General features: G+C 34.5%; 1 protein-coding gene across 2 annotated transcripts in view; it reads left to right on the top strand.

Moving 5' to 3' along the window:
* LOC139700899 (protein qui-1) overlaps positions 1-14,311 on the top strand; it is a 687,057-nt gene extending 672,746 nt beyond the window's left edge. For both annotated transcript variants that reach the window (XM_071599348.1, XM_071599346.1), the window contains exons 18-28: positions 389-591; positions 1,985-2,162; positions 3,568-3,798; positions 4,552-4,745; positions 5,411-5,664; positions 7,470-7,614; positions 8,141-8,486; positions 9,861-10,085; positions 10,538-10,746; positions 11,571-11,672; positions 13,172-14,311. In XM_071599348.1, the coding sequence (XP_071455449.1) occupies positions 389-591; positions 1,985-2,162; positions 3,568-3,798; positions 4,552-4,745; positions 5,411-5,664; positions 7,470-7,614; positions 8,141-8,486; positions 9,861-10,085; positions 10,538-10,746; positions 11,571-11,672; positions 13,172-13,336 (2,252 nt within the window). In that variant the 3' untranslated portion in view covers positions 13,337-14,311. The remainder of the gene's footprint in view (positions 1-388; positions 592-1,984; positions 2,163-3,567; positions 3,799-4,551; positions 4,746-5,410; positions 5,665-7,469; positions 7,615-8,140; positions 8,487-9,860; positions 10,086-10,537; positions 10,747-11,570; positions 11,673-13,171) is intronic.
* The last annotated feature ends 933 nt before the right edge of the window (positions 14,312-15,244 follow it).

Below are 15,244 nucleotides of genomic sequence, written 5' to 3'. Positions count from 1 at the left end.
CCATTTCATAAATCCTTCTTCATTTAATAACAAATATGATTTATTGACAACTGAAAATATAATGTGTGTAAATATATATATATATATATATATATATATATATATATATATATATATATATATATATTTTACGGGAGAATTTTAGGCTGACCACTAATCTGATGAGTTAATATTTTGCTTGGATGAATAAATTCTTCATGCTATCTGGATACTTTGGTTAATAGGTACTTTTCTGAATATTTTCTTAAATAAACACATCAAGCTAAATCATATGCATGGTTCACCTTTCTAATGAATTAAAATGATATGTTTAATGAAAGCATGTAAAAATATCTATGAAAAATACTTTCATATACATTTCATAGTATATATAGAAATAATTTTCCAGGTTCTTCTGACTCAACTATTTGCATATGGTCTCTGGATGACTTTGTCCTGCTCAATACAATTCAACTGCAGTCACCCATTGCTAGAGTTTGTATCTCCCCAAATTCATCGTTCCTTCTTGCTGCTACTGATCAACATCGACTTTGCCTTCGGTCATTGGCAACAGGATCCCAAATACATTATCTGAAAGGCCTCAAAGCAGATGTAAGTAAATAGAAGGAGCCTGCATGTGAAATAATAAAGCATATTCAGTCTGTCAGCCATCTATAATCCAAAAAGCAACTATAAATGTCTTTTTGTTTATCGTCTCATTAGTTTGTTGCAGGTTTTACTGCATTAAATTTATCAAGTCTCAGTCATCTCTCAGTTCTCCTTGAATCTTTTGCTGATTATACTACACAATTTATTGAAGATAATGATATTTAATTTAATAGCAATTTTAGTTCATATTGAATTTTTAAATGCACTAAATTGTGGTATATTATGTGCCATAATTCACTATGACTGTTAGTGATTATTTAGTTTACTGATAGAAAGAATGCCTATTGTAAAAACTGAGGATTACCAGCTAAAATGTAAACTTAGGCCCAGATGTTTTGTTGTAACTGTATTCATGAAAAATTCCTGTAGTATTTCCACACAGCATAGCAAAATTTCATAATGTAAAAAATGAATTTCTTACCTTATCATGCTTCAACACCTCCCCATCAAACCAGTACGGCAAAAATTAGGCCAGTCTCCTGTTGCACTATTCATCTGTTTGCTATATATGGTATATTTTGGATGAATTATGAACTGTGTGAATGAATGCAAACTATATCTAGCAAATGTATAGCATCATATACTAATGTGAGTATAGACTTTTGCCATCATCTTGTACTGATGTAGGCTGTGATAAATGATATTTAATCTTGTTCAATCACTTCACTTCAGCAAATGCAGTAATTGTTCTCAAATATTTCTATATTTTAGAACTTTTGGGTAGATTTGTTTTTCTTCGACAATCACTGCCAGGGTAGAGATCACCTGATTCTAAGCTCAAAGTGATGTGAAACACACATCAGAGCAGGAGACCTGTTCCTTTTTCCGTGCCACCTGTGGTTTCTTAAGAAGCCCATATATTTGAAAATAATATAACCTCTTATAGGGTGCTCAGGGGCATCAGCTGCAATCAAGTCCAGACTCTCCAATCAAAAGCCCCAGGCTAAATTCATTAAACATCTTACTAATTCCAAAGACACTGCGGGAGATGCCGCAACAGTAACTTTTAACGGAGTCATCCGCTAATATGCATTTCAATGCAACAATTTCAGAGTGTAAAAATCATTCAAGGCGAATGATTTTTACACTCTGAAATTGTTGCATTGAAAAATCTTACTCTTTTTTTTCTAAGCACTCAAAAAATTTTAATGGCATGTTTTGAGTCAAGAACGATACTCCTTCCCTCACTGTATGCATTCATGTTCTAACAATGATTCAAACTAAATATAATTCATGCGCTAACTTTTCAATGATAATTAACTCAACTTCACAGAGAATTTACTTGACAATTCTATTTTTACTTGTATTTAACATGTCATGAATTATTTTCAATCAGGTTTGCTCAATGAGTATAGCTCAAGATAGTCAGCGGGCTGCTGTAGGAAGTTCAGATGGTCGTGTGTATGTGTTTGACATGCTTGGTGGATGCCTGTCAAGAACTTTGTCATCCCACCCAGCAGCACCTGTCACAGGAGTCAGCCCCACTGCCCATGATGACTTCCTTCTCAGTGCTGGTAAATAGTTGCATGCGTAAATGTAAAGTACATGAATGTACATGGGCGAAGTGGTTCTCAGGATCATAAATAAAAGGATGGAAAGCAGGTAAAATTAGTATGTATGGGATTCTCAATTCAGATTCAACAAGGGGAGCTGGATGTGTGATGCCATAGCAGTAATAAGGTCACTAATAAAGGGTAACGTAGAGTACAATCAGGATGTCTTTCTCTGTTTTGTAGGTTTCAAGAAGGCATTTGACAGAGTGAATACGGTTAGATAAAAAATCTTTGAAGAAAATAGCAGCAGATTGTAAGGATAGGCAACTTATCTGAAATTTTTATATGTCTACGACTGCTCAGGTGTGAGTGGTGGATAAAGCCGAGTATTGGATGAGAATCAATGGAAGCAAAATGAAGGTTGTACAGTTTTTCCAGCATTGGAAAGGTTATGGTGAATACCAAAATAGAACACCTTAAAACTAGGAGGGGCAAAAATAGAACAGGTGGAAAATTATCTATTCATTAAGTGTTCTGGACAAAATGGTCAAAATAGTAGGGACATAAGACGAAGAATTGTATCAGGCAAAGAAGTTTTCACAAGGAGGGGAGAATTGATGGCATGGGCATTGAGTAAGGATGTTGAGGAAAGCCTTGTCAAATCGTTTTATATGGAGCATTGTTTTGTATGGCACATAAACAACGTCATTGAACCAGAATGATAAGCATAGATTAGAGGGTTTTGTAATGCAGTTGTGGAGAAGGATGGAGAAGGGAAAGTGGACGGAAAGGAAAACAAATGAAGATGGGCAAGGCATAGTGGGGCAGGGTAGGGATTTCTTTGGAGAATTCCAAAGGAGGCAGGAAAGATAAATTCAGAATGCTTTGATGAGCAATGGAATGTTGAAGACTGCAATAGAGGGGAGAATGTTATGCAAACAAGGAAGTCAAGGAATATAAAAGTGGTGTTGGATGGAATAAAGGGAGGAAGAGAAGTATGTGGAATTGAAGAGGGTTTCATTGCAGTTTTAGATTTCAGGTTGTGATTTAATATGGGAGGCAAGGGAATGTATCCATTTACTCTAGAAAAGTCTATGTCTATCCTAAACCTTCCTCAATTGGTAGAAAACCAAAACATAATAGTGATACTGGATATACTTGTATGAGTGTATGTAAGATTTTTAGGAATTTGAATATCTTATAATGTCAAATTTTATTCATGATAAATTATTAAAAATGTAACTAAGGTCAAAAACACTGTTGTTCAAAGTTCAGGTATCTGAATAACACCCAATAGGGGATAACGTCTTTTTTTTCTTGTTATGTGATCTTTTATTGTTTATTAAATTTGAGGCAATTTCATTTCAATTTCATATAAATTTAAACCTATAGACTCACGCTTAAAAAAATGAAATTCATATTTCAGGTGGCAATAAAATATCAGTTTGGAGCTTTCGTCCAAGAGATGGTCTTCCAAATATGGGAACTCCGCTTGGAGTTTTCAGTGCAGCGGCGAGAGGTGGTTTGGGGGGTGTGGCTGCAGACACAGAGAACCAGAATGCTCGAACCGGCAAGGCTGCTATGGCTGCTCAACGTCCTCATGATGCCCCTATCACATGTGTTGATATTTCTAGAGATGGCACTATGGCAGTCACTGGTAAGTGGGTCTCCATCTTTTTGATAACGACTTTTACTATCTCAATTTTTGTAATTGAAATCAAAATGTACCCAAGTATTTAATAAGTGCCACTGCAAGTTTAGCTGTCATTTACATGAAATTTTTTGTAAAATTTATAATTTGATGATCATGATCAAAGGTTATTGATCTGAGGACTGGTTTTATTATCTCCCTAGATGACTATCCCTTTTTAATCTTCTGATCTTTTCATTCCCTCATAGTTCCTGCAACAGCATCTCTTTGAAATAAAGCTTTTCTTTTCTGATTTTCATTTTTACAAAAGATTCTCTCGAGTAACAAATTCTGTGATGGCATTTTATATTCTCTTCCATTTTCCAAAACCAATATGGACTTGGCCAAAGTGATAACTTCACCGTATAATCCATGAAAAGGCAAATGTGAATGGACTAAACAATGGGGAAATGGATGGATAAATGGATGGAATAATGGGGCAATATGTATGTGTGTGACTTATTTTTAACAGCATCTGTATGATCCTTTGATAGAGATGTCCAAATATATCTACATAGAGTGAATTTTCAATAATGACTGGTTTTGATGGGGAAACTTTTTATATGATTAATCTATCATTATCATATTCAGGGTATCAAGAGTTTTGATTAAGAATCGAACATACAGATACATTTTAACATTTTTTCTATGTCTATGCCCATGATGCAATAAAAGTAGAATATTACAACATACACATTCATTCACTAATTTGTACCATAGGATCTGTTGACTGTTTAGTCAATGTTTGGAGTGTGCGGACAACCCCAGAGGTTCATTGTACTTTGGAGGGCCATACTGCTCCAGTTTCAGTGGTGGCCTTTGCCCCCAGTGGCCTCTTTGCTGTCTCTGGATCTGAAGATAGGACAGCTCGAGTTTGGGGACTCACTTTAGGCCTTCTTGTTTCTTGCTTCCGAGTGAGTACTAGAAATAGTTTATTGATTAAATCTTGAGAAATGTGTAAAACTTCAATAAGTATAAGCTACAATAGGCAATAGGTGACCTAATAATTATGGTAAAATATATTTAATTTAATTAAATAATTTTCTTGCAATCAATTGGTTAAATATAATGAAAGTGTTAAAATATGTGAAATTGTATTCTAATATTACCTTTATGTCTCTAGTTGAGAGTAGCCTTCTTCATAATGTTTTAAAGTTTGATGACCTCAGATGAAACCTTTACAAGCCATCTCAATAAGTTGCCTTTCAGTGATACCAATCTTCACTTGGCCATGGGCTACATACCTTAATGTCCAAATAATGTTCATGCATGTACAAATTCATCAATGTGAGAGTTTTAGCACAGAAATTATTTTTCATAACTGAAGAGCCACTCGAGGTGAATTATTTTTATATGGTGAAATGCCTGTATTATTATTCTCATCAGCAGATACTTTGCCAAAGTTTATGTGGCAGCAATTTCAGCAGTTTTTTGAATTTTCCATATATGTTTTTTTGGATATCACCATCACACTTAAAAATTTTCCAAAAGGTCTTCCTGCAATCACATAATGCCATCATGTAATATAGATCTCAATGGTCACATTCTGATCCATTGTCACCATTCTTCTAATTTTCAGGGCCATGGCTCAACAATAACATCAGTGGCAGTGATGATGGACAGTAGAAGAGTAGCCACAAGTGATAGGAGTGGAGTGCTAATGGTTTGGGCAGCAGACAGTGGAGCCCTCCTACTCAGCCTAACTGGCATGGTGCCAGGTGTCACATCACCAAACCCTGTTTCCTCTGCTCCAGGTGTAACAAATGTGCCTAAGCTTCAGCTGGCAGTTACTAGCGATATGAGATATGCAGTTTCAGGGAGTGGTGATAACAGGTCTGCAGATTAATTTGTTAATTCTCAATAAACTAAAGTCATGCTAGAAGATACATTTTGAAAGCAAAGTGAAATTGTATACCTATTTTTAACCCTTTGGTTCACATAATATATGACTATTTAAAGATAAAATCAGTATGTATTGAATTAAAAACACTGTCCTGACCTTAAGGGGCATAATATATCTGACTTAGTAACATCATTTGCCTGATGATATGAATAATGCTTTCAAATACTGCTTATGTTAGAACTTATCACATGTTAAGTACATATTGAATTCATTTCCATTCTCTTACTTTTCCTTTATTGCTTCTACTTGGACTATTTTGAGTTGGCTGGTTTTACTTTCCTTTCCTTGAATAAATATCATAAAGTGCCATAAAGACTCCATATTTCTCTGGGTGCTGGCTATCTTTTAGTAATATTTCCTCGACCAGAATACATCTCCAAGCTGTGACCTTGTGTTTCACGTAGATGTCTTGTTTGAGAACCTCTATGCCATTCACATGTTCTCTATTGTCTCAACATTGCACATTCACATGCTATCCCAAGGAACTCTTTCCTTAAAATTAATATAAACACAAACTTTTCGAACATAGTGTTATGAGCCTAAAATACTATTGCTCATCTTTTGTTTATCAATGCCTCTCAGCACTAAATATTTATTACTTATACGTTTCCCCTAAAATCCATTATTTTTTCTCTACAGTGAGGAACACTTGAGTTCTATTTAATTGATTGCCATAAAAGTGCCGAATTTCATTCTTTGTAGCTTTCTATTAAGTATTCTGATCAGTAATAAATGTGGTATCAGAGTCTTCATTAACAGATGGAGACCATTCAATGTTTTATGATTTTTTCAAATTGTCTTTTCTTGAATATAAATAGCCTCCCAAAGTTACTATAAATGATTTAGTTTCTTTCACTTCAATGATTTTTTTTCATAATCTTCATACAGGCTTCATAAGCCAAAATGAAGACTAAGCCCCTAATAACTAACACTGTAATATAGGCTTAGAAGGCCTGTATGAAGGCTCAGTCCCTTCCAAACATTGACTGCCAAACATTTTCTCTTTTCAGGATAAAGGTACGGCGAAAAACTACATGCATAACATATTTATTTGTTCATTTCCAGATTTAAAATGGAATATTAAGTTCAGTGATTAATATTAATGACTTACTTGAGAATAAAGTTTTTGTATCTTGTTCAAAAAAGTCTGAAATGAGATTTTTAAATTTAATTTAATAAAATCTGAAATCACTTATGTTTTATTGATTGTGAGCACTTGATGGCTTCTCTTAGGCTTTGAAGAACTCTTATCCCTACTTCTGCTTATGGAATCATTAGAGAGAAAAATAAGTCCTAATAATAAGATAATATAGTACCAAATTTAAAAATTTTTTAATGACATCACAGAATGTGTGGTGAATGAAAATACCACAAGGCTACTGGATTCATATTCAGTACGCTAAGGCATAACTTAGATATTTACATATTTATCTTCTTATATATCTCTAGTCATTGCTAGTGTAATAACTGCTGAGGGTAATATGGGATGAATCATGTTAGGAGGTGAGGTTTTTCTACCCACAATGGTACAGATTTGAAACTTAGGGATCACTTATTTTTGGAAACTTCAACATCAGAAAACTGAAACCATAAATATGAGGTTCTAGTGTAATTATGTTGGAAAATGGAAGTGAAACCTTTTACTTTTGAGAACTGCAAATTATTCATTTGAATTTTAAATGTAATTGTAAAGTTTTCCCAAGTTAACAATTTTTTTACTGATGAACTTTTTCAGTCTTCGAATATCTAGATTAACAAAGGAAAAAGAGGAACGTGATGTAACAGTGTCACACAGTGAAGAAATTACTTGTTTTGTCCTGACTGCAGACTCAAGACATGTGATCACTGGATCTAAGGATTCTTCCCTTAAAGTGTGGCAGGTTGGTAATCCAAAATTCATACTGTTTTCTTTGTGCAGAGTTAACCCAGTAATTTTAATAAAATCTTGGTGCGCAACCAAGTTATTGGTGACTAAACATGATTCAAATTTTAATCACTGCCACTAATGTGATACTGGAGCAAAACCAATTAAAATTGTGCCACATACACATCATTCATTAAACTGACTGTATAACATTAAGTTAAATTTTTTCAAAATTTGGAATAAAAATTAACGATCATTCTTTATTGAACATATTGAATACTTGGTTTTTGGTAAATTGAATCAAATGAGGAAATCAAGCTGCTAAGGAGATGTTTTTTTATGTTTGAGGAATAATTTTAATGTATTCATCAGTTCCTAGTAAGGGCATACAATGATCAACTTGAATTAAAAGTAAAATATTTAAGGTATCATTAACAGTCTGTATTCAGTTACTGAAATGCTTTTTGAAGAAGTGGTGTCCACAATTTACCAGCTGTTTTCATTATGCTTACTTGTCTCTCTTCCTCATTTTACCTAAATAGGTTGCTGGAGGAAAACTGGCTCAAGTTCTGGTTGGGCATTCTGACCATGTGACATGTGTGGCAGTGTCCATCCAGCCACCTCCCTCCCTGGTGCCAGATTCAAGTAGACCTCCAGGCCTTCTCCCAAGGGGTCTCCCCACCAATATTCCCGTGGCTCCCGCCACCATCGGGGAGAAGGTAGCCCCTCCAGAAGCCCCTCCTCCTGTTCTGGTTGTGTCAGGGGCCAGAGATGCCAGTCTCATTGTCTGGGACATGGCAACTGGGGCTGACCTCCGCACTCTCTCTGGCCATCTAGCATTCATAACTTGTGTGGCAGTGGCAGCAGATGGAACTATTGCAGTTTCAGGTAGGAACCTTAGAAGTAATATAGAGTTTTGTTTCAAGCCTCTGCAGCACATTATTGTGTTATCGTGATTTTTCCAAATTTTTCCTTCTATCTTCTTTCAACAGTTTAATAAAGTGTCTCTGGGCACATGAAAGAACAATCTGCCAATTTTTAGTTTACCTATGTAAATCACAGAAATCAACCTTAAAGATGATTTTTCTAACAAAAATTTTCCAAAAACTTTTTCTCATTTCATCAGTTCACATTTTCATAGGCTTCAGCAAGAATTTTAACATTGCCGTCATGTATGACATCATTCATTGCCTAGAATTGCTTGAAATGGCATCTCATGGTTTCATAAACCGCTGCAATTTCATTCCCCAGTCCTATTATGGAGCTAAAGATATGTAGGTAATTGGTTGGTACCCCTCCCTATTGTTTACATAAGCCTTATGTAATTATCCATTGAGTGTTGTGGTACTGACCAGTTTAGTCTCTACCATCACCCAAAAGTATGCTGGTTTATTTGCAGCTAACCTCTCTATCTAGAGATCATTGCGTATCTTCAGGCTAGTGGAGGCAATTTAGCTTCAATACAACTCATTATTTCTATTGAACCTAAATTAAATTAAATTCGACTTATTGAAATATTTAGTTCTGCTTCTAAACTTTGAGTTGCTGTTGAGGTTTGCCCATACTTCTATTTCTATTTGAACTACACACATACTATTTTCTCCTGATGCAGCTCCATTCCTTTAAACTTTCACGATTATTCAGAGACTTTTGTGTATATTTTATTCCTATTACCAGCATATTCTTTTGAATGCAAATCACTCATTTTGTGTAAGAAGTATAAAACAATATTTCACCCAAACAGTAGTTGGAAGTAGAAAATAGTAATTTAACTGGGAATGGTTGAGAAACAAAACAAGAGAATGAAATATTCTTTTGAGAGGTAGACATTTTTTATTGACTGCTATATTAAAGGTTGATAAGATAATAATTATATTATACCCTCTTCTTTTTTTGAAATTCAAAGTCAATGGATTATGCTTCAAGTTACCCATGTAGTCACACATTTACTACATATTAGGGTACTAGATTCATGACAGAAACAGAGAAAAACACTTACCATTTTCCACTTCACAGATTCTTTAATACCAACTAGTTTTGTTGTACTACACCTCTCACTTGAAAACGGTGTAGTACACCAAAACTATTCAGTAATTGCAAGTGTTTTTCTCTGTTTCTGTCATTATGGAACAATTCCACCACATCAAACCTGAATCTCTACTACACTACACTCAGTTTAAATACGCAGCATTGTCTTATATTTAGTTTTGCAAAGTCAATATTATAAGCAGAATATTTAGCCAACACATTGGTTTACATTAGGTTCAGAAGATAAGAGCGTGATGGTTTGGGATACTCGACGAGGGCTTCCCCTTTCATCATTGTCAATGCATGCACCAATCTTGGGCTTATGCATGTCGACCGATGCTGCAAGGATCGTGCTCCATCTCCAGGACTGTGCAGCTGTTCCTGTAGCCTGTCTTCACAATACTCCAGCCACTTATGTTAAACTGCCAGCCTATGTACAGCCCGCTAAGGAAATTGAAGGTAAAAATATAATTTTGACTATACTAGGGTTCTTTCATAGTCATACCATTAATATACTTGTGTAACAAAATACATGAGTATATAGGACATTTCATTCTCAGTAATGGGTTTTATCTGATATGATTCTTATTAACTTCTTATAAAAGGTGAAATTTGTTAAAGAAGTTCTAATTAAAATGTAAGTTTTGTTTTCTTCAATCTGTTATATGATAGTGATATCAACTTCAAAATTACATCTAATGGTTTATCTTAGGCAGAGATACTCCCTTACTTAAGATATAAAATGGTCATTAATGTTAGTCACCCATATTTGTAATGGCAATAAAGTACCAGTGGGCCATAATTGTATTGCATTTATTTTTGTAAGTTTATACAATTATTAGACTTTGTGCATATATTGTTTCTTCATTCCTGATGAATGTATTATCTTTTAATTAAAATTCCTCAAATAGATTTGCGTCCATCAGCACCTAAGAGGCCAATGAGGCGGCTACTAAAGAAGGAAGTCTCTTTAGACACCTACACATGGCAGAAGAAATATGGTCACTTAACTTCTTCAGCCATGGTTGCAGCAGTTGAGGAGAGACTAAAAAGAAGATTTTCTGTGTCTGCATCCATGGAAGAAATTTCAAAAATACCTGGCTCAACAATGGGTTCACAGGTGGGCAGCCTCAAATGACAGAAAATATAAGTTCATAGGTTACAGACTCTAGGGTCAGCCACCTCTTGTGGTCCAAAAAATAATTAATCTGCCCCTCAACAATTGAAAAAAAAAAGTTTTTGGGCTGTTTCCCTAATATATAGGTCATTAAAATAACTCCTATTTGTTTCACCTTTTGCCATTAACAAGTGGTACTGATTTTTGGTCTCAAATGGCAGATTTTTACATTTTTCGATGCGTAAGTAAATATTAACATCTTATATCTGATTTCTCATAGATCCTAGGAGTAAAAACTAATGATATTGTAAATGAAGGAGGTATAGTTTTTGGGAGTTATTAAAGTGGGAAAAATTAAAGCAGGATAATTTGAATTATAAGGAAATATTTATCACTGTAATGGAGAAGAATCATTAATTGTAATGCATGACACTATGGTACTTAATGCTATGTTAGATGAGGATTGAAGCATAGTAGTGCTCAATATCAGTGTCCATTAGAAGACTACCATAATCAGTAGAGTGTCATTAATGAGAATCAATATTGATAAGCCTTTATGTATACCATCTGTTTTCATGGAATAAAAGGATTAGATTTTTATAATATTTTAAATGAAAAATATTGACTTACATTTCCTGCAAATTGGTGCAGATATTATTTCTTGCTGTGTAATTATTTCAATATTTTAATGGGTCCTTGATACATTTTTTTAAATGTCTTGTTTCATAAGAATCAAAATCACAGCATTAAGATGTCAATTGAATACTAGTAACAAAAATATAAACAGCAGGATACTTTAGTCACCGTGCTTTCAATTTTACATGTAGATATGTGGTCCAGAGCAGGCAGCTTTGGCGCAATCCCAGCACTTTGAGCATCTCCAAGCACTCTGGAATAAGAGGTCTCCACCAAGGAGAAGGCAGAACCCTGTAAGCTAATTAACTATGAATAAAATAAAACCATTTGCTTAATAGATTTGTATAGACGTTTACATGCCATTGAGTGGCTCTAAAACATGGTATTGTTATGTGGTTGTTCATGATCCATGTAAGCAATGTACTTTCAGCTTGAATCCATCAACTGAATACACTGTGAGGGAGGAAATTAGGGGAAATGACATTTCTACTTACCTATAATTCTTTAGTTCTACAGTACTTTCAGGAACAATGGTTGTTAATGTTTGGAGATACACCACTATCAATCATAAATTTAATCTCATCTCCCCAAACAAAGTGTTGCAACATCCTAATCATAACAGTAACAATCAACAGCAAACATGAAGTCATCATCTGCATTCTTGTGTTGAACAGTCATCTCCCACTGCTTTCACATCTGTAATCTCCTCTAGCTGATATATGTGGCACCTTCCTTTCCAACAGTTACCTCCACCGATGACTCAACAATCACCTCCTCTATCACAAAAATCACTACTGGCACAATCACTATGTTCAGAATACTTAGCTGCACCAGACACTGAATGATTTACACCTGACACAGATTGATTTAGACCTCACATAAGAATGGCTTTCTTTCCCACACTTGGCAGATAACTTTCTGTAACCACAGAATCTCTATGGCCCACAATTATGCTTCATCAGAGGTAGTGTTTCAATCTCAAACTGGCAAAACATTAGCAAACCCATCGGCCATTGGCCTTCCATCTCATCAGCCTGTATTTTATCCATACCACATTATTAAACAATCAATAAGCCCCATGAATTAAGAAAAAGAGTTTCAAACATGGTGAGGTAGAGATATTACCTGAACATATGAAGACCTTACACTTCCAATGGTTTAAGCAATGAGGAAGATGAATGAACATAAGACACTGAAAATGTTCCTGAGAAAATATGCTATGAATGAATTAATGAAATGATTGAAATGCTATGAATTAAAAAAATGAATGACAAAGCATCCACCTAGATATAAGGGAATATGAAAAACAATCAAATAACTAAGAATAAATTGTCATGCCTCGCGCACGACTACAAATGCCTGTGACATTGTATGTACGGTATTTCGTCACAACATCTTGTTAAGAATAAATTATTTTTTTAGAATATAAGAAAGTTATTTCCTTTGTTGGCATGAATAAAAATTAATACTATAACTTTTAAGGGCAACATTTAAGCTAAACACATTGAAAAACAACATTTTTTATGTATCAAAAGAAAAATACGGAAATTTATTGATTAAAATTGTTTTAAAGTGGTGACTACAAAATTTAAAACCAATTCATAAAGATTTCATGTTTAATTAAAAACATTTCCATGCAATTTGGTTGTAGTTTGCTGGATGCCTTGTGAACCTTTGTGTTCCAAAAAATTACATGGGCTCTAAAGGGTTAATAATAATGAAAGTGATGAGAAGAAAGACGGGAATTTTAATGTGCCAAAACGGTGAGTAACCCTCCCTCTCATTTTTCCAGTCTCTGTCTAAACAAAACTCATGCAGCAGCCGTCGTGACTCAGCTGACCCAGGGGAAGATGATGGGATGGAAGAGGAAGATGAGGAGGAAGCAGAAGAGGAATCAGAAAAGAATAACAAAAGGCAAGGGATACCAACAGGCCCAAGCGATAGGGTTTATGTGTGAACACAGCCAAAGAAAATCCATGCTAGGTTGGCTTTATTGAGTGAGGATGGCAAATGGGGATGAGCAGGAAATGTGGCAACTTAGAATGCTTCAAGTTGGATGAGTAACTGGTTTTTGAGGTTAACCTAGAAAACTGAAAAATAATGGTTGATAAAATTGGATTGAAGGTGATGGTAATGACTGTGGAGTATGGTTGTAAGAAAGATAGGATTCAGGTGAAATGATCTTGAAAGATTTTATGTCCGTTGGGCTGGCAGTTTCTGCAACCCAATAATTGGTATGTTTCTCAAAATGAGTAGGATAGGCTCAAATTTCTTGCCTCCCCTAGACCTATTGAACAACCTGCACTACTTCTCAATGGTTCTTGCTGCGTCTCCCATCTTTTATAGGCTTGTGAAACTATTAAACTATTCAAACTTTGTGTCTACCTCCAACATCTTTCTGAGGAAGAAACATCTCATATTTTCCTATCTTGGTTGACCAATCATATGTTACCTGATGGAAAATATACCCTGTTTGTATGGGACAAGATGCCAAAGATTATTAGCTAATAAGGAAACTGTTATCTCTATTTTTCAAAACAAATGTTTCTATCTACCTACTGAGTCTGTGAGAAATATCTTTGTTTTACCTTCAACATGAATGTCCTTCTCTATTCATTTTGTCCTATTGTTTCTTGCCTAACTAAAATAGTGATTTTGAAGTGTTCATCATCCTCTACATGTGAAATTTAATTATGTCAAAGCACAAGAGGGCAATAATAGAGTTATACATTCCATAAAAGTCTGTTTGTAACTTTTCTACTGTGTCTTACAGAAAGCAATGGTGCACCTAAGTCATTTCTTCATTCATTATGTAATTCCTAACAACATGTATTTTTTGGTATTTATCAATAATTTTAAATTTTTTTGTGTGTTTGTTTCACAGAATGTTATGATAATATTTATTTGTGGATTTTTATCATTGAAATTGTCACATTCCATAAATATTTCATAGATCTTTTAAAATATTGTGAGAAAAAAGCCATAATGTTGTTTATATTTTTATACCAAAAATATTGAGTGACAACTTAATTTCACAAGTTTAGTGTGGAAAGAATTGGCATTTAAAATTTTATTTCCAAGACTTACTTTTCTATAAGTGATATTGGGCTGCATGAAGGCAGAAAATATTTCTGTTCATGTGCTTACAAAAAGTGTAATACAAACTTAATTTTGAATTCCATTGAGAAATTCCTATTCAGATGTTTCATAGCATGCATGATTTGATAGAATTTATGAAATTAAAATGTAAATATGTGTTTATTGAGTATTCTGTTAAATGAGGTATTGTTTTAGCAAAATGCTGTGTGGAATGTGCAGAATGTTAGCCATAAATACTTTAGATGCATTTTTGATGGCCTTACTTCCTTCTAACTAAAAGATGTATCTATTCTGCCTGATGGAAGGATCTTGAATATGCCTTTGTGGGCTGTCATCTGGTTTCCCCATTCTTGTGGCTCACACTGTCTGCAGCACAAGTGTGAAGTATGGAATTGTAATAGGACAATCAAACCTACTTTGAATTCATCAGTTTGTGACTTTTCTAGTGAGTTGTCAAAACTAATTAATCCCATGAACTATACCATTTTGTTTTCATAAGACTTAATTCACTGCGAATTTGTCTACCCAGTGCAATAAGTACCTACTACCTAAGTTACCTACCTAATAAATTGCTTCTGCATTGAAATGTGTTATACTTTCATTAGTTTAACTTTAAATACATTCCTTTCTAATAGGTTTAGGATGGGTGTAAGCCCTCTTCAAATTCAATGATTCTCTAATAAATTCGGGTAATTGCAGTGTACACTCCTTTTATACCTACATGTATCTACCACAGTTATCAACCTGATGATCAGTTTTATATGTG

Source organism: Hetaerina americana, unplaced genomic scaffold (genome assembly GCF_022747635.1).
Source record: "Hetaerina americana unplaced genomic scaffold, ioHetAmer1.1.p SCAF_11, whole genome shotgun sequence".
NCBI lineage: Eukaryota > Metazoa > Arthropoda > Insecta > Odonata > Calopterygidae > Hetaerina > Hetaerina americana.
Note: the sequence above shows the minus strand (reverse complement) of the source record. Positions and strands in the feature narration are given on the sequence as shown.